The 25,671-nt window shown below is 37.1% G+C and overlaps 1 protein-coding gene across 3 annotated transcripts in view; it reads right to left on the reverse strand.

The window, feature by feature from the left end:
• Nucleotides 1–2,596: 2,596 nt before the first annotated feature.
• Nucleotides 2,597–25,671, reverse strand: part of LOC123263017 (protein trachealess) — a 372,435-nt gene continuing 349,360 nt past the window's right edge. Inside the window, exon 13 of one of the 3 annotated variants that reach the window (XM_044725531.1) lies at nt 2,597–4,508. In XM_044725531.1, coding sequence (XP_044581466.1) covers nt 3,142–4,508 — 1,367 coding nt within the window. In that variant the 3' untranslated portion in view covers nt 2,597–3,141. The remainder of the gene's footprint in view (nt 4,509–25,671) is intronic. The other 2 variants (XM_044725532.1, XM_044725533.1) reach the window with 2 other exon arrangements.

Here is a 25,671-nt window from a genome sequence, read left to right on the forward strand (position 1 = left end):
GTGCCTGTAACTGACCCTGATCACTAATTTTTTGATTAAAATTAATTTAATTTTTATAAATGAAAGTAAAAATTTATTCATAGCTATCCAGTGTCTTTGACTGACCGTTGCTACTTATTTTTCATTTTTAAATTACTTTAATTATTATGAATAAAAATAAAAATTCATTCATAGCAGCCCAGTGCTTGTAACTGACCCCGATCACTAATTTTTCTATTGAATTTAATTCAATTATTCTAAATGAAAAAAACTTTATTCGTAGCCGCTCAGTTTTTCTAACTAACTCTCGCTACTTATTTTTTTTTTAACAAAAATCACTTTAATTATTCTAAATAAAAATGAAAATTTATTTATGGCCGCTCAGTACCTCTAACTGATCCTCGCTAGCAATTTTTTGATACAAAATTGCCTCAATTATTCCATATAAAAATCAAAAACTCAGTTATAGCCGACTGGAGCCCCTGAATGACCGTCACTCCTTATTTTTTATTCAAAAATTATTTTAATTTATTTAAATAAAAGCAAAAATTCATTCGTGGCTGCTTAGTGCCTTTAACTTACTATTACTACTGATTTTTAATTGAAAATTACTTTAATCGTTCTAAATGAAAATAAAAATTTATTCGTAGCCACCCAGTTTTTCTAACTAACCCTCGCTACTGATTTTTTTTTATTAAAAATTACCTTAATTATTCTAAATAAAATTTAAAATTCATTTATGGCCGCCTAGTACCTCTAACTAATCCTTGCTAGTAATTTTTTAATTCAAAATTGCTTCAATCATTCCAAATAAAAATTAAAAACTCAGTCATAGCCGCCTATAGCACCTGACTGACCGTCACTCCTTATTGACCGTCTTTTACTGCCTTTTCACTCACTTTTTATTCTTGTGTCGCGCGCTCTTGATTGGTCACTTACATTAATTAATAATCAATTATCTATGCGTCTGATTAAAAAATGGCTCAGGACTTTTCGTCTCAGAATATTTTTCTCTTTCAATCCCTACAATGGGGTCCGCGACTTCTGGGACACCCTGTATGTTAGTTGGTAAGAATCAAAAATATAACCGTCACTCCTTATTGACCGTCACTCCTTATTGTCACTCCTGATTGACCGTCTCTTACTGCCTTCTCACTCACTTTTTATTCTTCTGTCGCGTGCTCCTGATTGGTCACTTTCATTAATTAATAATCAATTATCTATGCGTCTGATTAAAAAATGGCTCAGGACTTTTTGTCTCAGAATATTTTTCTCTTTCGATCCCTACAATGGAGTGCGCGACTTCTGGGACACCCTGTATGTTAGTTGGTAAGAATCAAAAATATAACCGTCACTCCTTATTGACCGTCACTCCTTATTGTCCATTTTTTTGGCCCACCCTACTAAAGATAGATAGGTCCGGTCAAAAGTACAGACCACTTTCTTTTTGTGGGCCGGTGTAATTTGCCTGCATGACTTTTATCAGATAAGGCTTGATTTTTACAATATTTACAGTTGATATGTCGAAAATTGAGAAATTAACGACTTAGCACATTAGAAATTCGTCATTTTCGGGAATTAGTTTTTACAGCTTATAATGATTGAAATTATTCAATTATTAAATAGAAATTTATCTGGGTGAAAGTAATGAAAGAGGAATTACAGTGAAAACCGTTTATAACGACATTGAAGGGAGCTCCTGTTAATGGTCGTTATAGCCGACAGTCGTAATAAGTAAAAATTAGCAATGCATGGATTATATTCGAAATCAAAAATGCACGGATTAAATTAAAAAACAATACTTGATGAACGTTTATTAAACTAATAAATACTTGATGAAAGTTTATTTAACATTTATTGAACTAATAAATACTTGAAGTTTATTTAACATTTATTAAATTACACATCAATTAACTTATTAAACATTTTAATAAAATGGTTTTTAATAAAACGACGTATGAATTTCAATACTACATTTAATAATATAGATTTAATAACATAATTATTTTTGAAAATAATCGGTTACTATGTCGAAGAATTCTTTTAAAATTGTTACGAAATTATTTTCTACAACTTGTAAGACCATTAACTAAAATGACAATTGTGAATCTCATTAATTTAAAGCTGCAAAAGAATTTGATGACATCATGAGTATATTTACTGCAAAACGAATGAAAGTATTTATCAGACGCTATAACCAATGCATTTTATTACGAGTTAACTACTATAAGTACTGTGAATTCGGTTGCTATAAACGATTTGTCGCTATGAACAATGTTGTTATAAGCGGTTTTTGGCTTGAGAATTTTATGTGTAATAAAGACGGGACTTAAAAATTTCGTCGTAATAACCAGCACGTCGCTTTAAACGAAGTCGCTAAAAACGGTTTTGACTGTATATACACTTGAGATTAAAAAGTCGTAATTTCCGTCAACTACAACTCGTTACATTCAAGATCATAGATTTTTAAACTTTAGTTATATATTTCGTATAGCTAAGAGCTTATAATCTACATTTAATCTCTATATATAATCATAATTATTAAGACTATTGTTGATAAGATTCAGGAATTGTAATGTTCTTGATGACGTGAACAAAGATATTGATGAGAAAACTTATTTCTGTAGCGTAACAAGTAATGTTTCTTTATTCATTTCTTATAAGAACCAATTACAAATTCATAACTGTTAATTAATTGGTTACGACGTTCGTTGATTCCTTAGATAAAGATAATTTTATATTACAAATTTACGGTAATAGTTATTTTTAAATAATTCACATTTTATGCTTTCGATATCTCACTTGATCAATTAAGTTGCACTTAGCATGAAGTCGGAATTGGATCAATTTTATTTCTTTTAATAGATCTTCAACATTATTGAACAAAATATTCGCTATACATGTTCAGCATTCGATATCATTTTTGTTTAAAATTTTTTGAATACATAAATACATAATCCTTCCGCATATATACGTCATGGTATTATTTTCACTTATCCAATATCACCCGCACCAATTAAAGGATTTACTAAAAATATATATACTATTCAGCGAATAAGTCAGCCCTTGATATGTACTCATTATTATCAATTTTCTTCCAATCGACAGACTTTAAGTTCGTTTCTCCTAAAATGAACCTATTCAATGTAATTTATTCTATTTCTAGGTTGCTGAACTGTACCAGCTATTAGAATTATTTTTATTGTTAGAGTGATATAAATGGAAGCCGGGACCGGTAGCTGGATGGTGGTAAAATTGTGCATGTTCACTAAGACTGGCGGAAGTATATACTGCGGCTGCATCCAATGCACTTGGATGAATACTGGCCGCATAGACTTGAGGCTTGAGAGGAAGAGGTTGTGCAGGTTCATATTGATGTCGTGGCACTGTGTCATTATAAACGGAAGTTTCGTAGGAAATGACACTCGAAATGTGGTGTTGCTGTTCTTGTTGTTGTTGCGATTGTTCTGGTTGTTGCTGTTGGGGGGGTGGTATTAGGTCTTTTGGCTGTTTTTGCTGCTGTTGTCCATGTTGTTCTTGTTTGTGTTTTTGCTGTTGTTGTTGCGACTGTTGTTGTGGTTGTTGTTTATCTCTGGGGGATACTGACGATGGTGGTGTCATTGTTGAGTGAAATTCAACACCATAACTACCACCTATAGAATATGATGATACTAAACCATTGAATGTTTCTGATATCGATGGTGGTTTTTGACTGTGACCAAGTACAAACTGATGTTCACCATATGCTGACGATCCTTCCGAACTTGGAGGTGTAGGAAGTGGACCTTGATTAACTTCTCCTGAGTAATAAACCGATGAAGAAGATGTTCTACCGGAACTTGAAGTAATGCCATGAACATTTGCACGAATGACACTTTCTCGATTAGCGTATAGTTGACGTAAAAGTGCCGAAGCAGGTAAAGATGGTGTATTTGTTTGTTGTGGGTTTAAATGACCTAAATGATGTGCACCAATCCACTGTATTGTTGACTTTTGTTGTTGCTGTTTTAAAAGTGTATCTGCGCTAAAATCTGTTGGTTGATGTGCAGCAGTAGAGTCGGGCTTATTTAAAGATGCACTCGGTAGGTGCTTTGACATTGCTTGTTCTAAATCTTTCACTGATGTTCCAGGTGTAACATCTGGAGTTTCAGAAGTTTCCAAGCTATGATCATTGGGACTTGAAGGTTTTAAAACTTGGTCGCTAGCATGCAAAGAATTATTTGATGATGCTGGACTCGAAACATGATTTCTCGATAGTTGGCCTGATTCGTCGATATCGTTTTCTTCTCCAGATGAGGTGTCGTCTTCATGTGGGAACTTTCTTTTTGATCGTGTAAACATCTTCAAAGTTAAATTAGTATTTCTCGTTTCTGTTTGCTGTGATTCCTGTTGAAGCTTAGACAACTTATCATTTTGATGACCATCTTGAGAATCACCAGCAGATGTCTGACTATCATCTCTTTCTGTAGATGGAGATTGATCAGGGTTTCCGAGATGTTGATTTGCCGAATCTCCGTTACTTTGACCAGCTGTACAAACAAAAATATTTAAAGATATTAGAAAAAATTTACATGTCGATAAAAGTATTCATTCTATAAATCTGTTTTTTAAGATATTTTAAAAGTATACCAATTCGAGTCAAAAAAATTTTAAATGTGATAACATGCCTGACTAGTCTATTGAGGGATTTGAGTATTGTAGAAGAATTTAAGTACAGATGGCGAATAATAATGATTAATACTCGTAAATCCTACTTCAGAAAACTATTCAGTATTTGAAAAAGAGAAGACGCTGGATCAGATAAATCACGATACGCTCTAGTAAATGATATTAGTCACGGGAATTCTTATTTCCCGTGTGCGTCCCTTCCTGCGCGTAGTTTTGGCAACGGATCTACACTCGGTGTGTCTCTAAAATTTTACTATTTTGTATAATATTGATGAATTTATTTATAGTATATCATTTATTATTAATTATATTCGAGAATTATCATATTGATGTTATTAGTTCATAAGTAATTAACTTGATATTTATTTCAGATATTTATATTGAACTATTTATAATTTCATTTTTATTACTGTATGCATAAATCACCGTAGGTCTCTGCCACAGTGTATTTAATCATATTATAAGCTTGTTTCAGCATTAAAAGCCAATATTCAACGATGGGTATCGAGACAGGTAACAGAGAAAATGTTAAAGCATAATAGTGATAATAGATAATAAATCATAGCTCTTACTCGCACGGGTGAAACCCTATACTATCGATCGCGAGCAAAGGGACTAGTAATTTTGAGAAAATGGCTAGAGAGGGCCTCGTTATCGGACACGAGGCCTCAGACGGTTTACAGCGATGAGAATTAGGCAGAGATGCGGGAACCCGCAATAGTGTAAGGATTGTGGATCTGGCGTCCTTGGTCGAGTTTCCTTTTTCTTTTGGTGAGTAACTGACAAGTTGAGCTCAAGTAATATCCGCACACCGTCGTCTCCTGGCTTCAGATAATTCATTTATTTTGTCATTATTTAATTTTACAATTATTTGATCGAGCCACCCGTAAGTAGTAAAGTGTATTGTAGGAAAATACCTGTCCCGACAGCCACGTATGCCTTTAGGCCCTGACATTTGTTCTCGGTGTAGACAACCTGTGAAATCTGCTGTGACCTGTGATAAATGCGGTCAACACTACCATCCTAGTTGTGCTAAAGATTATATTAAAAACAAATCATTATCGCATTATTGTAGAAGTAAACTAAACCATCTTTTACTATCTTTGGACTCTGCTAGTTCAGGGCCAAGAAGTCGAGTAAACTCATTGCGATCAACTAAAACTAGTACATCGTCCACTTTGAGATTCCGATCGGCTTGCTCCTCGACGTCTACTGCATCAAATTCCGAGAACATTTTAAAATCTCATCGGTCTCCTATAACGCCAAATCTTCCTTTGACTCCTGGTCACGACTCAGTGTTCTCGTCACCCTCAACTTCGTCTGCAATGTCGCTCTTACCTTTTGGCTGGTCAGAAAAATCCTTGGATGACAAAATGACCGCTCTGATGGAACAACTTTTGACATCCGAACAATCTATGAAGAAGAAGTTTGAAGAATTAAATACTCAATTTGAGGAATTGAAAATTGAACAGTCCATTACTGCCGAAAAGCTAAATAAAATTACAACGAATGTACAGGGAAATGCTGATGCCATCTCTAAGATTGATAGAGAATTCAATGAACTTAAAACTCAGGTGGCAGCTGACAAACAATCAATTTATAATAAGCGATCTGATCTTAGAAAGTCTAATCCTGAGGCGTGCTCCAGTTCATCTACCATCTTATCAGCGACTCAAAACACAGCTGAGCTAGTTATTTCAGGCATCCCAGACCCTGTCGTTGATAAATTGTCTCCATCTGGTATTTCAACTGCTGTACTTAACTATTTAAGTCTACCTAATTTAGCAAGTGATGTCCTGGCCACTCGAAAATTTGATAGCAAGACGAAGCAAGACGAACGAAACACAATCAATCCTGGAAATCAACAAACACCTACTACGCACTCGTTTCTTGTTTCATTGAAATCGTCCCAAGTAAGAGACTCCATAATAGATACCAGGCGCAAAACGAGGCATCTTTTAGTTAAAGATATTTTCTCGGAGGTTATTGACAACAACTACAGAGGGAGTATCTACATTAATGAATTTCTACATCCAGAAACTTACAAACTGCTATTGAGGACCAAGGAAAAGGCCAAAGCGTTGAAGTTCAAGTATGTCTGGGCTTGAAGTGGTCAGATTTTTGCAAAAAAAGATGATAATTCAGATAAACTTAGTATTAATTCTGTTAATGATCTTTCTAAACTAGAATGACGCCAAAACACCTCAATAAAAACATCTTCAAGCAAAATATCTTCACCCTTAAATGTATTATGCGATTTGCTACTTATACAAATTACTCGAGAAGGGGAAAACCGGAGTACTTGGGCGATTTATTCGTTGAGGAAGCTGATGTTCGAGTTATCATCTGATCTGATGACATTAAAATCCTATATTTTAAAATTATTGTTTTTATACTTTAAGTTTCAAGTTTGATATGATTTTTTTTTTTATTACCTTGTTTATATATGAATAAATTGAATTGATTATAGTGCAATATTATATTATGTACTCACAGAAATTGCTTTCTTGTAAAAACTGTATTTACTATGTAATTGAAATTGCCATTTGGCTTGTGCCTTGGCATTAAATAAACAAAATCTAAATCTAATACCGTCTTCAGGTGAATATATCTAATAATTAAAAATTTTTTATTTTTAATTAAGATTAAGCAAAGAAGTTAATTTTTTAATCAGTGAAACTTTTTTCGGTCACCGGTTTCCGATCTTCGGAAAAAATAGTAAATTAATGAAAAATCCTAGCCAGACGGACTACAATCTTCATACAATCAAGTAGGAGATTAGAGTCTACGTATTTAAAAACATCTAAAATACATTAAAAACTGTCAATATTCAAGAATTATTCAGTGGGTCTTAATAGGTAACTGAATGATAGTTACGGACAGTGTCTTGGATAGCTTATAGGTAGAGCAGTTGGCGCGACACCAAAAGATCCAGGTTCGATTTCTGGTCTGAGCATTTTCCGAGTTATTTTTTCGGTGACCGAAAAAAGTTTCACTGAGTAAAAAATTAACTTCTTTGTTTAATCTTAATTGAAAATAAAAAATTTCTAATTATTAGATATATTCACCCGAAGACGGTATTGAGTGCTCATACCGATAATAAAATTGGTTATTATTATTATTATTATTATGTTATTAAATGCTCAGGGGGGTTGTCCCCGAAGTCCGACTCTCCGAGGGCCCAGCCTGAGCTCCATCCATTACTGCTGGACCACTCCGCACAACAAGGCGGTTAGCGGCCACAGCAGGCCAAAGTCATTTCCCTAAGTAGACGGAGGGAACCTAATATTACAGCCTTCTGCATCCTGACAGCCAAGAACTCAGATTTTGACGTGCAAGCTGGAACTTTGGCAAGTGAGGATACAAAAGACTGTTTCATCCCTCCAAGGACGCCAACAATCAGGACGACGAGCTTGACACGGTAACCTGGGTAAAGTTTGCCAATTTCAAACAGGAGATCCTGATATATTTTTCTTTTGTGCTCTTCTTTGGCTGAGATGTTGTGTTCAGCCGGGGCCGAGAACTCAATGACATAAATGTCACGAGTGGCCTTGTCGAAGAGCACAATATCAGGTTTGTTGTGATCGATCCGCCGGGTTGTTGCAAATGGCATGTTCCAGTAAATTTTGCAACTGTCATTCTCAACAACCTGGGGAATATCTCCTGGTAGATAAGGCAGCGCTGGTGTCATATCAATACCGTAGTAATGACGAAGATAGTAGTACAGTACTCTCAGGGCAGCGTTGTGACGCTGGATATATGCACCTCTCGCCAGCACAGGCCATGCCGACAAAAGGTGTATGAGCGTCTCCGGGTGCTGTTTACACATCCTACATGACGTGTCCAGAAGCTGCACCTGGAGCACCTTGCTACGGTATTCTAGAGTGTTAATGACACCATCTTAGCAGGCAAATATGAACCCTTCAGTCTCGGACATCAGGCCAGCTGACTTTAAGAAGGAAAAGGTCAGCTGGGTGGACAAGCCATGATCACGCACATGTTTGAAGTACACGCTGTGCATGGACTTGTCCATCAGTTCGCCTAGGAGTTGTTTTTCCTCGGCGTTCCTGATGACGCTCTTAAATTCTTCCTTTCGGAGTTCCATAAGAGCGTTTATCTCTCCAAGATCAAGGGTTCTTGCTGCATATATAGCTGCCTTATACAAGAACGACCCCTTATGCGCATTTTCATGCTTATGTACGATTTGCATAAGGAAGTCATCCTCGTCTGCAGTGAAATTGACAACCTCGAATGTTAAGCCCAGGACCAAACGATCATGCAGCCGCTCCAAACTCTGCAGACCTCTCCCACCGATGGACCGGGAGAGGTATAATCTGGCGACTGATGAATTGGGGTGCATGCTCCGATTCATATTGATAACCTTACGGGTTTTGATGTCGAGATCTCGTAAATCCTTTCGGGCCCATTTCAGGACACCGAAAGAGTATAGTAAGACTGGGACAGCAAGCATGTTAGTGGCGGAGACTTTATTTTTGCCGGAAAGTTCGGAGGACCAAATTTTCCGGAGTCTCCTAACATACTCACTACGGAGAGTTGCTCGGACTTCAGAGACCGCATGCATGCGGTGCTCTTCCATTCCTAGGTATCTATACAACTCTCCGGCGCCTAATTGTCTTAAGATGCTCCCATCTACTAACTCGACATCATCACCCGTATTTATTATTATTATTATTATTATTATTATTATTATTATTATTATTATTATTATTATTATTATTATTATAGGCTTTTAATTGTTTTTTTAAAGACCTCAATACGAGCATTTCTCGCTGAGATATCGGTGTTTGAATGGAAAGAGATTATTTTGTCTGTGATTATCAATACCTCAGTAACCAATGATTGTACAGAAAATTAAAGGTAAGTTTCGAAAACTTGAATAAATTTTCTACAAGAATTAGCTGTTGATTAAAAAAAAAGTTTTTTTTTTATCATTACATGAATTTGAAAAAGCAACAAATAAAGGGCTTTTCGTATTTTTTTGGAAAATCAAGCGTCTAATTAAAAATATCGTGAAAACCACTGATGTTACGTGTGCCTTTCACAGTTCAATATACCCACAAAAACCCTGCAAAGTCTCAATTTGATCCAGCCAACTGGTTTTTTGTCCCACTCGATTGAATTTATAAAAAAATTAAAGGATCAATATTTTTGCTCCAAAAAGGTCACAATTTTTAATAAAATGAAAAATTTATAATTTTTTTAGGACCAACAGATTTTATATGAGTTAAAGTTTTAGGCCTGTTCACGGTCGAGTGATTAGTGGTTTAATCCAAGTCCAAAGATGGATGGTTCATCTTCCCTTCTGTTCGAGAGCTATATTCTCTCTTCCCATTAGTTCGATGGAAGTCTATCGAACTTGAATACTAGTAAAGCTGGAAGCTTGTGGTATCTGTTCGAGTTATAAGGATGTTAATTAAGTGAAAGATAGTGAAAGAAAATTGAAGGAGAGCTGACAGACTTTGATAAAATAAATGGGGTTGGTTACTTAGCCAGGAATTGAACCTGGATCTCCCTGATAACATGTCAGGAGCTCTACCAGTTAAGCTACCGGGCCCCTTTCACCATCATCTTTCTCAGTCTATTCTCATACGCTCGATACTTACTTACTCTCCCTTTTATTTCACCCAAACTACGTTCTACGATGGTAATGTAGTAATTATTATTAAGGCAATGATGATTATTAATAATTTTTTTAGCACTGACAGATTATATATAAGTGAAAGTTTTAGGCCTATTTACGGTTGAGTAACTAGTGGTTCTAATTCAAGCTCAAAGATGGATGGTTTATCTTCCCTTCCCCTTTACAGAACAGAAGGGAAGATGAACTGCTATAACTTTTGAATGAATCAACCGATTTTCACGAGGTTGGCGGCGATCGACGGAGTTTTTTAAGCTCTATAGAAAATTTAGAACAAAAGAATTGATCTGATAAAACATTTTGGAGTTATTACTAGAAAACACTTTTTTCGATTTTTTCCGACAACGATATCTTACGAACGCATCAACCGATTTTGACGCACTTGAAGGCGATCGATCCGGGTTTTCAAGGTTGAGAGCTGATTAGTTTTTAAGGTCAATCAGTTCAGCAAATTCGGAGATATTTCGAAAAAATGAAAATAAAAACAACTATTTCTTGCAATTTCTCGAAATCTATCGGTCTGAATTGATTTCAACTCACAGGAAATCTAAGTTTGGCGAAGTCCTTCCGAATGACACTAACTGCGATCAAATCGGTCAAGCGGTTCAGAAGTTACAAGAGGTTAACATACACACACACACACACACACACACACACACACACACACACACACACACACACACACACACACATACAGACGTACGGACATCATAGTAAAAATAGTCAGGAAAGCTTCTTAGGGCTTCAAAACGTCAAGATCTGTTGAAACCTCGATTTTTGCAAAACGGGGTGAAACCAATAACTTCCCGATTTTTCGAAAATCATTGATTTTCTAGCGGGAAGTTAAAAATTAACATAGCTTAGCTTGGGTTGATCCCACTTGTAAATAATAACCATTTTTGGAAAACAGCGTCAATTACTGTTTTTAATCTGGTAGTTTTTGACATAATTGTAAAATTAAGGAGATTAAAATATTCACACAAATAAAAATGCATCAACAATCAACACGCTTGCTTCATATTGAAGCTTATTCATACACAGGCGCAAACACATGTATTAAACACATACTAACATAAACACGTAGAACGGACAGACCTGGAGCAAGATATAATATAGATATAGATATACTGACTATCCCACTACACAGGAGCATACATATGGACAATGCCTAGTAGACGATAGTGGGGATGCTACGAAGCATCGCACAAAGAAGAGACCGAGAACGTCTAATATATTCTATCTCATTCTCTCACTGGCTGAATCCTATACATTTACGTGTTTGTGTCTCTATGGACTCGCTTTTTCGTTTCATCGAGTTTGAAATCACAACGATTCTAAAGAAGTTTCACTTAAAAAAGGTGATGTAGAGCTTGCGTGTCTAAATACCAGAGTGCGTGGCTTTTTTTTTTACGTAAACTGTAGATAGAAATGATAGTGAAAATAGATAATAAAATTTTTAGTTGAAATAGTTATTCTCGATACGTGTGCGCAAAGGTAGTTATTTTGGAAAACTTGAAGTGGTTCCACGAGACTGAGATTATGGGCGTATTCTCAACAAAACCGAGTACGATGTTATACGGTCAAGGAAATCTAGATCGAATATTACGTACGAGGTTTTGTTTACAATGTATCCATGGCATTAGAATTTTTGATCCCCCTACAAAATATCCCGGAAAACAATATCCCCGGTCAAAATATCCCCGAAACTAAATATCACTGCGACAGAATATTCAAATGTAAGAATATTTATCTATTTAAAATTAATAATGTCGAATAAACACACACAAAATCTATGATGAAAGGGCTTAACACGGTAACAAGCTTACGTGTTGGTCTATTGTCGAATAAACACCCACAAAATCCATGATAAAAGGGTACAACACGGTAACAAGTTTATGTTTTGGCGTATTTTTTTTTTTTTTTTGAATAAACACATAAAATCACGTTTCAATGAGTAAATAATTTTTTACATAAGTGTCACCTTTGATAGAATTTTTAACTTTTTTCCAATTACCTGTTTTTGGTAATTGTAAATGATTCGTGTTGTGCCATCTAATGATTGAATATTAAACTTTATGTATTTCATTATCTTTTATTTTGGTTATTGTTTTGTGATATTACTATTTGTGTGGGAGTTACATAAAGAAACACCTCGTGTTTATTTATTGAAGTGTTGCTTGTTGGCTTTAATTAAATACTTAAAAATGCCGCTAACATTCGTTACTTTCCAAAAGAGCAACAAATTTTTGGCTCACAAGCGCATATTGTATGTTAAAAAGTGTGTTAACAAAAATCATATTTCATGGCGTTGTGCAGCTAACTCTGAATGCAACCTGATTATTTACTCAGACTCTAATCTTCGAACCAGTAAATATTAGTTCACTGATAAAAAAATCAACTTAAGTCATGAGCCAAAATCTTGAACCAAGAATACCATTTCGAAGAAAATGATTTTCTTAAGTCAAGAGAATAAATTCTTGAGACAAGAAAAATTTACTTAAATCAAGAATAATTTCTTGAGTCAAGAATTTATTCTCTTGACTCAAGAAAATTATTTTCTTCAAAATGGTTGTAACGGAGTGATCGCTACCCGTTAAAAGCCCTTTTATCTGCACTCATTAAGTTATCGACGGATCACAAAGCGCTGTGATCTTGAGCCCTCGTAGTCATGGTTTGAGACTTGTGAGTGAGTCCCCAAGGTGGAGGCGTTGGCGTAGTGAGAGTGGAGAAGACGGAGTGAAGAAAGAAACGCACCAACAAAATTCGGAAGATTGATTGTGACCGAACAGCCTGGCTGAATAGACACGTAAAACTTACTGAACATCTCTCCAAGTTACAGGTAAAATATTTGCTGGGGAGTACGTGACCCGACGCGGTGACTAAAGTCTTTGCTGCCAAATCAAATAACTCACCGAGGAGAGATTCTGTACCAGCATCGAGACAACGAGTTACAGCTCATCGAGGGAGTGCACAATAAAATTATAAAAAATCCAGGTATAAATATTATGTCTAAATAATCTCTCGGTAGCGCGGCATCAGCCAGGCATTCAGGTCAGCTGAAGGTCATCGCCATTTCGCGTTCGGTCACAATCACTAGTCATTAGAATATTATTTAGAATTTATTTATCATAAATATTTGGGATATCATTCAAAATGTTATTAAGAATTTATTCTGAATAAAGTTCGGAATACGTTTAAAATAATTAAGAATGAATTTAAGAACAAGTCAGAATAAAAGTAAGAATTAATTTAAGAACAAGTCAGAAATAAAGTACTAAACATTTAATTAATTAAACCAGGAATTATTTCGGTTCATTAATTAACTACGTAGGCAGAGTCTGGATTACTTTAACTAAGAATTATTTCAGTTTGTTAATCCACGATTTCGGCGTCACGTGAAAAATTGTCTTTAGTAATTGAGTTTGAGTGAATTTATTTAATTAATTGCTTAAAGTAAATTCATTAAAATATTTTTGGTAAAGTTTTAGTAAAATCGTTTGTAGTAAGATTTATTAATATTAGTAAAATAATATATTAGTAAAATACTTAATAAATTCTGGTAAAATAAATTATACAGAGTAAAATAATTTAACAAAATCAATTTGTAAACACTCGGATGCAACACACGTTGTTGGAAGATTATTAAGACCTCTGTCGACAGATTTTAATCTATTAATTCAAGATACGAAGACCTCTTGTAATTAAATATTCATTTGTTGTATTATTAAAACCACGGCAATAAATTAGTCAAGAATTCTAAATTGATAAAATGAATTTGGATTATGATTTAGAAATAAGTTGGTATGAATATAATAAATGAATTAAGGGATTTAGTTAATCGGATTTTTAGTTGGGAAATAAAATTTAATGTTAAACTTGGAAAAATTAACTTGTAAAATGATAAGAGGATTATTTCGTGGTTTGGATAAAATGAATATTGTGTGTGTGCGTGTGATAATTATTGTAGTGTTGCCTAGGGATTCATGGTATCCTCCTCTGTTTCCTGGGCGCACTTAGAGTCCTTTGCATAGACGCCCGGGTTGGGGGTGCAATAGGCGTAAGTTGGAAAAATTATTAAATTGTGGGTGTTTGTGGATAAATATTTGCAGCGTTGCCTAGGGATTCATGGTATCCTCTTTTGTTTCCTGGGCACATTTATAAACCGTTGTATAGATGCCTGGGTTGGGGGTACAACGGTAGTAAGTTAGGAGCCGCGGTATAGACGCTCCATATAAGGGTACTGTCGGGAATAGCAACTATGATAGAAACCTCGGTATAGACGCTCCATATGAGGGTACTGTCGGGAATAGCAACTATGATAGAAACCGCAGCGAAGGCGGTAATAAGTTTGTTTAATTATTCTGTAAGGGGTTTTATTTGTGTAATCAGGGTTGGTGGAATAAAATAAATTGTTAAAATGAATTTCTTTGAATAATTTCTGTATCCTTCCTAATAATCTCTCACGACCCTGTGTCATCACTCCATGCTTGGTCCAGTTTCTAGATACTGTGTGAAAAATCCAGTGGCACCCTAAATAAATAATAGGGGCGACCAAGAGAGCGGTACCCTCCGTTTCATGGTATTCTTGGTTCAAAATTTTGGCTCTTGAGTCAAGTTGATTTTTATATCAGTGCTGATATTTAAGTATTAATGCTGTTCTATATGTTACATTTATTTTATTTTGTTTTGTCATGTAGGCAACATTGTGGGTCTCCCGCCCATACACGATCACTGTGGTGATGCTGCTGTGTCTAGGCTAAACTATTGAAAAATAAAATTTTCAAAAGAGCTCGTAAGACTGATGATAAGCCAGCGACAGTTGTAACTCGCACTTTACGTGGCGTACAGTCTCCTGTGTCTGCTTTATTGCCAAAGCCCGAGTCTTTGTCACATGCAATAAATCGTGTCTCAGCCGTTAATAATTCACAAATCGAAAATCCTGTAACACGTGGTGATTTGGAGCTTACTAATGAATTAAAAAGTACTCATGGTGGCGAATATCTATATTCACAAATATAGATATACAAATACATGGAGTGAGCATGTACTGGTACATGAGCGGCTACTGGGGCTCTAACCTTATATATTATATTCAGGTATCTTTTTATTGAGTTCATAATTTTTAAATACAGGCTTAATTATTTTGTTTATCAAATCTAGTAATTCTATCCATATTTTTTTAAATTTATATTATAGACTATTTTAATAATTTTCCGGAAATTTTTTGGAAACAAAATCTAGTTTTGTACTACAATGTTTATAAGTCTTTTAATTCATGTAATTAATATTATTTTAGAAAAAATATTGATTAAAAAGATATTATCAATAGGTTAAATAATTTATAATGAACTATTTTATAAGATACATATATTTTAAATAAATAATTAAAATATTTTATAGTCATCAATTGTAAATTATTGATACTTTGCAACTTCAAAATTAGTTGATTAATCAACTGTAATGAGTAATTAATTCAGAAAAATCTCATACAATATTGAATTAAATTCATATGATAATAAATGATTTTATATTTATACAGTATAGCTCAATTTTTACTATAATATAACCTTTTTGACTGTTTTTAACATTTTTCTTCGATCATTTTTGCATTTTTTTTTCTTCAAAATTTTTTTTCTTATGCCAAAGAAGTATAACTTCTGGCTCGTATACATAAGTACACACACCATTTTTAACTTTCCGCTAAGAAAATCGAAGATTTTCAAAAATCGGGAAGTTATTGTTTTCACCCCGTTTTGCAAAAATCGAGTTTTCATCAGACCTCGACGTTTGAAGGTCACAAAAAGCTTCCCTGATTATCCCCGCGAGGTTGTCACTATGTCTGTATGTATGTATGTGTGTGTGTGTGTGTGTGTGTGTGTTTTTGTAAAGAGGTACGAAAAAAGATCTTCAAAAGACACCGGTATCGTTAACTCTGCCGCCCATCTTCCGGCAGATATCGATAGTCGGTAGTGTGGAGATTTTTACCCACTAAAAAAAACATTCCTCTTCCCCTCTCCCCTAGATGGTACGGGGAGGACTGGATTGGAACCGCGTTAGCATTACTTCAATCCAGTCGTGCTGCGTCTCACGACGCCTACTCCTGGCTACTGGTCCCTTTCTGCGATTTTGTCTTTCAGGAGGTGCTGTGCATAAACTGCAACAGCTGACCAGTTTTCCTCTTGTTTGATCATATAGGTCACCAGGCTTGAGGGGGAGAGCCTGGTGCCTATGATCTCTTCAGTGTTTCTTCTGTAGTCCTTCCATCGAGCACACTCGAAGAATGTGTGTTCGGAGTCGTCGATTTTATCCGGGCAGTATTTGCACGTTGGTGTGCTGTGCAAACCCATCTTGAAAAGATAGGCATTGAACTGCCCATGTCCCGTCAATAGCTGGGTCAGGAAAAAGTCCGTATCCCCGTGCTTCCGAGAGAGCCAGACGTTGATGTTTGGGATCAGGCGCGCCGTCCATCTGCCCGTCTCTCCCGATGTCCATCGGTCCTGCCACTCTTGCTGCGTTTCCGCCTTTATCCTCGTTCTTGCGTCCTTCATGTTATCATCACTGTCTTTAGCGTCATAGAGTTTTGCTCTTTCGAACGCTAATAGGTCGATGAGCGCGGCTCCTGCAATGACCAATACAGCCGCTTCGGAAACTGTGCGGTAGGCGCAGGCAACCCTGAGAGCGCCTCGCCGCTGTACTGCTGCGATCTTTCGCCGGTAGGTCTTCTGCTTTAATATGTCTGCCCATATCTCCGCTCCATAAAGCAGTACCGAGTGGACTGCTTCTAGAAGAACTCTTCTCTTTTTTGTTCTTGGTCCCATGGTGTTGGTCATAATTCGTGCTAGGCTAGACACAGTCTTGCTGGCTTTCTTGCATGCACTGTCGAGGTGTTCACGGAAAGATAGTTTCTCGTCTATCATTACCCCTAGATACCGCAGGGCCCTTGTTGACGTCAGCGTTGTTCCTCCCATGTCCATAGCGAATGGTTTTGGAAACCATTTTTGACGGGTCAAAACGACCATCTCGGTTTTCTGTTTGGCGAGTTTCAGGTGATGCTTATCGAGCCAAGTCTCGACGGTGTCGATGGTTTCCCGAACTAGCAGTTCGGCCTCTTCCACGCTGTCCGCCACTATAGTGGCTGCAACGTCGTCTGCAAAGCCTGTTAGCTCTACTTGCTCTGGCAACGGGATTTCAAGAAGCTCGTCGTAGTCTGCGTTCCATAGATCAGGCCCCATTATTGAGCCTTGCGGCACGCCAGCCGTTATGGCGTATTCTTGTGGGCCTTCAGTAGTTTCCACTATTAGCTTTCTATCGTCAAGGTAGTTGTCGACTAGTGCCAGATTTTCTGGCTCCGCGTCAAACTTGTGCTCCAGAGCGTCTAAAATGTCTCCCCAATTTGCGCTGTTAAATGCGTTTTTGACATCTAGCGTGAGGAGAAGACATACTTTACGAGCTTTGAGGCTACCAGACCATGCTTGTGTTGCTGTCTTTATGACTTTCTTGATCGCTCCGACTGTCGAATGACCTTTCCGGAAGCCATGCTGGTTGGTGGCAAAACCTCCAGCACGGTCGATGTCGTCGCGAAGTCTCCCTTGTATGAGCTTCTCGAGCAGTTTTCCAGCAATGTCTAGCATACAGAGTGGTCTAAACGACGAAGGTGTTATGGGGGTTCCCTTACCTTTGTCTAAGAGAACCAATCTCTGCCGTTTCCAGACCGCGGAAAAGGTGCCAGTTGCCAAGCATGCGTTGTAGGTGTTCAGGAGTAAGTCTGGGTATTCCAGGGCTATAATCTTGATCACCGATGCCGGGATGCCATCAGGTCCAGGTGCCTTTCCTGTTTTGAGTGACTTGGCCGCGTCTTGTAGTTCCTTAGTTGTGAAGGGCGTTACTTCGTTGTTTTAGTGTAGTGTTTCTTCTCCCGCGGCGGGTGTTTGGGGAAAAGCTCCGCTACGATGCTATCCATTAAGGCTGGAGACTTCGGCGCCTCTGGTGAAGCCTTTCCAAGTCGTTTGGCGACAATTTGGTAGGCTTTACCCCAGATGTCATTGTCGAGATCGTTGCAGATCTCTTTCCACAACTTTGCTTTACTTGCTTTGATGGCTCGATTTAGCATCTTTTGGCCTGCTTGTACTCTTTTGAATACAAGTCCTGGCTTGGGGAGCGTTTGGCGGCTCTCGTTGCGCGGCGACGTAGTTGATGGCACATTTTGCGAAGTTCCGCTATGTCTGTTGACCACCAGTACGCCGGCCTGCGAAAACTCCGGTTTTCCAACCGCGGCATAGAGGCGTCACATGCGGCGGAAATCTCCTTCATCGTATTTAGTACTGTCCTTTCTGTCTCGCTGCAAGTATCCGGAGTCGGGTTGTTCTGAAGGGTAGACCAGCTCCGTGCAAGTGAAGCTCGCAGTGCCTCTGGATCAAGCTTCCTGACATTCCACTTTCGCTTAGAAAGGTCGTGTTGTGGTACCGGAGCAGATGCCAATCCAACGTTAAATGTCACGAACTGGTGATCACTGCCACTGTATTTTTCGGATACTGTCCAGTTTTCAATCATGTTGGCAATTTTGGTAGTCGCCAACGAAATGTCGAGGATGGACTCTTGGTACCCCGGTCTTCTGAAAGTCGTGGTGCTCCCAGTATTTAGCACTATGAGGTCGAGTCTAGCCACGACGTCAGCGACCTCGTTGCCTCTGGTGTCGGAGAAATCAGCGCCCCATTCAGCCGATTTAGCATTGAAGTCACCAGCTACGATAACTTCGCCGTCGAACTTAGTGACCGCATCTTCTATATTTGCGAGTTTCTGTCGGAACACACTAATCCCTTCGTTAGGTGAGAGATAGACGCTCATGAAGTAGGTTGTGGGGGTTTGAATCCAGACAAAACCTGCTCCACCTCCGCTGTTGTTGACGGTAACGTTCTTTGTGTTCACAATCCAAATTGCTGCCGTGCCCGTTTCGTCTGCGAACCATGTTTTACCTTCGATGTTTAGATATTGCTCGCAGATAAAGCAGACGTCAATTTTATCTTCGAAAACACGCTGGCGTAGCAGGTTTTGCGCCAAGGCGCACCTATTCAGGTTGCCTTGTAGTATGCGTGTCATTTCTGACCTTTCATGGCTTCTGCAAGTGCTTTGCGGAATGCCTTACACGCTCCAGTGCCAGAAATATGGCATAGACTATCCTGGGCATCTTTGTCCGAAGCACAAAGGAAGCATTTTAACTTCTCCGTGCAGTTTACGGCCTTGTGGTTCTCTCCGCCACATTTGTAGCAGCACCTGCTTCTGTCTGGTCCCGCACACTGACGTGTTTGGTGTCCATAACCAAGACATTTAAAACAACGTGTTACTTTTACTACTGGGCGTATACGACAGTTCACCAAACCGATCCGTATACGGGCCTTGTCAAGGGCCTTAATCGCATTGGGCTCGTCTAGTTCGCAGAAGGCTGCCCGATTACCTCGTGGTGTGGGTTTTGTCAAATTTACCCGTTTGACCTCCAGGTTGTCAGTGAATTCACGTTTGAGTGCTTCACGGACTTCGCTCTCGGTAGAGATTTCATCTAAGTCGAGGATCTCGATCGTTGTTGTTGGTGTTAGCGTCTTGACTGTGCCGATGTTTGCAGTGGCTGCCCTTACTGCATCGGTGAATGCCTTGCTGTCTTCGGACTTTCGAGCCATTTCAAGGAGAACGCCTCCGTGTTTCGTCTTTTTAATAGACCTTATGTCTACGCCCGTCTCGACAGGGCTTACCTTGGCCTTGATTTCCTTCAGGAGATCGGCGTATGTTCGCCCTTCAGCTGGTTGGACTAGGACAGCTTTAGTTCTTGTCTTCTTCCTCCTTGGTTTCTTGGAGCCACCGCTGTTTGGCTGGTCTTGGGCTGTAGCAGTTTGAGTCACTGGTTCCTGTTCTTTCTTTTTCTTGTTTTGCCGAGTCACTTTGGTCCAGGTATCATCCCGGGCTGTCTTTTTCTGTGCTGGCTTGTCAATATCTGAGGAAGGGCTGGGCGTGGACAGCGGCCTCTTCTTGTTGCCATCTCCTTGCTGTGGTAATTTCTTAGGAGTGGTCAGAGGTGGCTGTGATTTATTGTTCAGACTCGGAGATGTTTGAGTCGTTGACGCCGACTTCGTTGGTGATTTGTTGGCCAGCCTATATGCCGTACTAATAGACGAAACCAATTTTCTGATCTCATGGTGGAGATTCTTTTTGTCTTTTATGAAGTCGGCTAACTCATCGATCTTGTTGCCGAGCCTCTCCATTGGTGACTGTTGGCCGGTGACGGTCGGTAGAGAGTTCATTCTTCCTCGGTGGGTTTGATTAGTGGCAGGAGCAAAAGGTCCTCCACTTTTTGAAGGAATGTTGCTCAGCTGTCCGTTCTCTGCCATCTGGGCTGATTTCGTACTCCCTGTAACCTTGCTAGCATTGCTAGACAGCAGAGCCATGGGGTCTACTCCACTGTTCAAACGGTCGCTTGATAACGACAAGTTTAGGCCCGTTTGCACGCCTTCTTTCGCCGGCACTGAGGTATCCATCCTCTGTACTGTAAACGATGTTTGAAAATCTTCTGACATTTCCATATCATCTTTTGCTAGGTTTTGGTCCACCCCGAGTATTCTGTTTCCTCGGTACCCGACGCATCTGACGTGCGGATATGCCGGGCATTCCCCTATCCGCCACCTGAGGAGGCGCCCGATGCGGGACCCAGCAAGCCCGACACGGGGTGTGTGTGTGTGTGTGTGTGTGTGTGTGTGTGTGTGTGTGTGTGTGTGTGTGTGTGTGAAAGTATGTGAACCGCTTATAACTTTCGAACGGCTCGACCGATTTCATCGCGGTTGGTGCCATTCAAAAGAACTTAACTAAACTTAGATTTTAAAAACTATTTTGACCGATTCAAATCAATAGATTTTGAGAAATCTTCAAAAATCCGAAAAAAAAATTTTTTCCAAATATGGCTTTTTTTCAATAACTTTTAAACGGCTCTATTGATCAATTTCAAAAACTTATCAGCTCTTGACCTCAAAAAACCACGTCGATCGCTACCAGTCCGGTCAAAATCGGTTGAATTGTTCGAGAGATACCGTGAACGACAGAAAACCGAAAAAAGTGTTTTTTCGGAATTACTCCAAAATTCCTAGTTCGATCAATTCATATTCAAAGATTCTTTGTGAGGCTTGAAAACTGCGTCGAATGCTGCCAACCGCGTGAAAATTGGTTTATTCATTCAAAAGTTATTGCGGTTTAAAAATTCAAAAAATAGTGTCTTATTAAATCTCTATCAGACTTTTGAGCTCGAAGAGCTCAAAAACATTGAAAAGCAATCTCTGAGCTTGGAGAGCTCGAAATAACTCATAAATTCTATTTTTGAGCTCGAAGACCTCGAAGACCTCGAAAACCTCATTGGTGCAATTTTAAGCGCTTAAGTATGGAATTAGTGGAAAGTTGCAGGAATAGCCTTCAGGGTCAACCGTTTTCCTAATTTTTTTCTTTAAAACTTATCTTATAGTTGGTAAAATTGCGTCTTTAATTTGATCTATCAAACATTTACCGAATGATGATTTTATTAAGATTATAAGAATTTCACTTTCTGCCAGTTTTTAGTAGACGGGTTATATTAGCCCGTGTAATAGAACTAACGGTGGTTTGATTAAAAATTAATTGTGATTTTTCACTGATAATTCAAGAATTTATTGTTTGATATAATTTTTTTAACTATTAATTATATCGAAATCTTTCAATTCAATTATTCTATCAATAACTTTATTTTTGCCATGAGTCTCGTAGTTTATTGTGACGGGTGGGCCTACCCTCCCGTCAATATTATGATATTCTATATATATTTTCTATAAATCGATGGGCCAACTTGCCCACCTGAATTGGACACCGAAATTCTTCATTCACTGAGCGACCCACCCTCTTATCAACATCTAAATATTTTTCAGTGAGACGCTGAGCTAGTCCGGAGGTCTGTTTACGTGACAGGTAAATAACCAGGTGTAGGCTCACATTTAAAATTTATAAATGTACGTAATATTTCATAGTAACGAAAATAAGCTCTGATTAAACAAAAGAATTAAAAAGTTTTTAAAGTATTGAACTAATAATATTTAAAATTTTTTTAAATTCTACCTCTTATGAAAGTTCAGTACATGAAGAATAATTTTTGATCCTTTTGTTTTTTTAGGGAGTAAACAACGTCTTACATTGCATTTAAATATACATGCTACACGGTTAGCTGATGCAAGCTATGGGCGCCGCCATATTGGCCTTGGCTGCTCTGCCATGTGCTTTTCACTTTATCTCTACTCTACGGCCGGGTAATGCGACATGCGATAGATGGACGAAAAATTTTAGGGCGATAGAATAAAAGTTTCACTTTAAAAACAATTTATGGTATTTACAACTTTGAGAAATTAAAACTACTTGTCGACATGTGATCAGTGGCTCAGAGATGGTACATTCCGTAGCGTTACTGAAATATCCTCACAATTTTATTATATCCACGGTGACAAGGATGGTAAATCATTGCCATTGGTTTATGTTTTGGCTCCAAATAAGTCATTGCGTACATATGAGAAGGTCTTGACAGTTATTCGTAATAGTCTACCAAATGTCAAGCCTGAAAGGATGATGACTGTTTTCAAGGAGCTATTTATCTTGGCTTTTAAAATAAAATGCTTTGGTGTGGCATTATCAGGTTATTATTTTCATTTCAACCAATGTGTATAGCGTTATATACAATTCAGTGGTCTTCAAAAAAATTATGATACTGATATTAATTTTGCGATGAATCTCCGACTCCTGTCAGCTGTAGCTTTTGTTTCATCTGCTGTAGGGTGTCCGTTATTTACCAAGTTGATTTTTTTTTCGCTGACGCCCCCTGGATTTTTAGTTCTTGACCTAAAAAAAATATCCTATAAAAATAAGCTCTTAATCACCAAATTAAATCTTGCCCCAATCGAGTTACATTTTCCATTCAAATAACATGGGAATTTGCAACTTTTTCTTATTAATTTTTTTTCACTGAAAAAAATGCCACTACGACTATTATCAATGCATATTCTAATAGAAAATTGAATTTTTTACAAAAAAGTTCTCCTATTCAATTTTTCGATAAAATCATTACTTTAAAAGTTATTCGTAGTTTAAGTTGTGTTTATAGTTATTATCATAGTTTTTCAGTCTTGCTATAAAAGTTTATGTGTTATAATCATTTATTTCATCTATATATGTTCCATTTGGTTTAATAATAAATTTTCAATTTTAGCATTTGCCAACAAATATTCGGTAAACAATAAATATCTAATGTTTGAAATTATATTACTTAATGATCAATCAACTCTATTAATTCTATTCTCTATTCTCAATCAATTCTATCACTTGGTGACACGCGTTAATATCCCCGGACAAAATATCCCCGACAAAATATATCCGCGACAAAACATCCCCGGACAAAATATCTTTGCGACAAAATATCCTCGGACAAAATATTTCCAGACAAAATATCCTCGAGACTAAATATTTGTTGGCCCATTGTTAGACAACCACACACATAAACCTTGTTAAAAGAGCGCAACACGATTACTCGTGTTTGTGTTGGTCTAATTTCGAATAAACACACACGAAAACCTTGTTAAAAAAGCGCAACACGATTACCCACGTTTGTGTTGGTCTAATTTCGAATAAACACACATAAAAACCTTGTTAAAAAATCGCAACACGATTACCCGCGTTTGTGTTGGTCTAATTTCGAATAATCACACACAAAAACCTTGTTAAAAAAGCGCAACACGATTACCCGCGTTTGTGTTGGTATAGTTTCGAATAAACATACACAAACTTTGAATTGTTGAGGTTGCGCCATCTTCTTATTTCCAGCTGAAGTAGGCTTTGGGATCAGTCTATTTCTATCAGGGGTGGTTGGTAGTATAACGCTGTGATAAATATTGATATATATTGGTTTTTCTTTCTGCTCTGTATTATTGATTATAAATTAAATGTTGTAATAGATTTAAGTTTCAAAAATGCCATTAAAGTTTGTACCATCACAGAAAGGTTACTTATTGTTGTTTCACAATGGTTTTTTATACAGTAAACATAAATTAAATAAAAATAGCATAACTTGGTTATGTACAACACGTGGCTGTAAGTTGATAATTCACACTGATTCGGAAAATTCAACAGGTATGTTTGTTTGTATATTTCATATAATATATTTGAATACAATAAATTAATATATTTTTAATAAAATTTTACATTTTCGCTCCATTTATATAGGTCATGTTATTGGTGCCATACCTGTCTATGATCACCCTAGTAATGCAGCGGGTGTTAAAGCTAAAATTATAAAAGATAAAATAAAAAAAAAGCATCTGATTGTAATTACAAACCTGCTAATATAATATCTACGGTTATGCAAGAAATTAATTCTCCAGTTGCGGCATTATTGCCAAAACCGCACTCAATTGCTCGTGCTGTTCAACGTGTCCGAGTTAAAACCATTGTTCCAGTTATTAATGATCATAGCCGAGGTGATTTAATTCTGAGTGATGAATACAAGTATCCGAACAAAAACAGTTTCACTGTAAAAAAGTTGCGCCAAGTCCACGTTCATAAGACTATTAGGAAAAAAAAAATTTTTTTTTTCTTTACAAAAACATACAAAATAAAAAAATTAAAAAATCCAAGTAACCGATATGATTGTTTATGATTTTCGGAAATTAAAAAAAATTTTATTGTAAATTTAAAAATTAAAAAAAAAATTTTAGAACGTATTTAGTGTGCGTGGTTGCAAAATATTTTACTTTTGATGAAATTCGTAAAATCTATTTACTAGGACTTTAAAAAAATTGAAATACACAATGACGCACACCAAGTACGTTCTAAATTTTTTTTTTTATTTTTAAATTTACAATAAAATTTTTTTTAATTTCCGAAAATCATAAACAATCATATCGGTTACTTGGATTTTTTAATTTTTTTATTTTGTATGTTTTGTAAAGAAAAAAAATTTTTTTTCCTAATAGTCTTATGAACGTGGACTTGGCGCGACTTTTTACAGTGAAACTGTTTTGTTCGGATTTTAGTATTTTTGTAATTATAATGAAAATTTACAATTGATAACAACTTAAATCTCGTGTTGACTGCATTTTTACTGCAAACTATCCCCTGGAAGCTACAGTTTATGTAGATGTAATTCCAGTGCACCCTGGCGGCCGTAAATGTAAGCTGTGAATTACTTTTTTTAACTGTAGTTGCTTATCTATAGGAGGATTACTACACATTTTTATTTTATCTAGTCTGTGGCGCTGACCTTTCTCCATCAAAAAAAAGTCAGGATCGAAATTTGTGAGCGAGCTATAGTATGTGCTGATAAA

This window comes from Cotesia glomerata, linkage group LG4, assembly GCF_020080835.1.
Source record: "Cotesia glomerata isolate CgM1 linkage group LG4, MPM_Cglom_v2.3, whole genome shotgun sequence".
NCBI lineage: Eukaryota > Metazoa > Arthropoda > Insecta > Hymenoptera > Braconidae > Cotesia > Cotesia glomerata.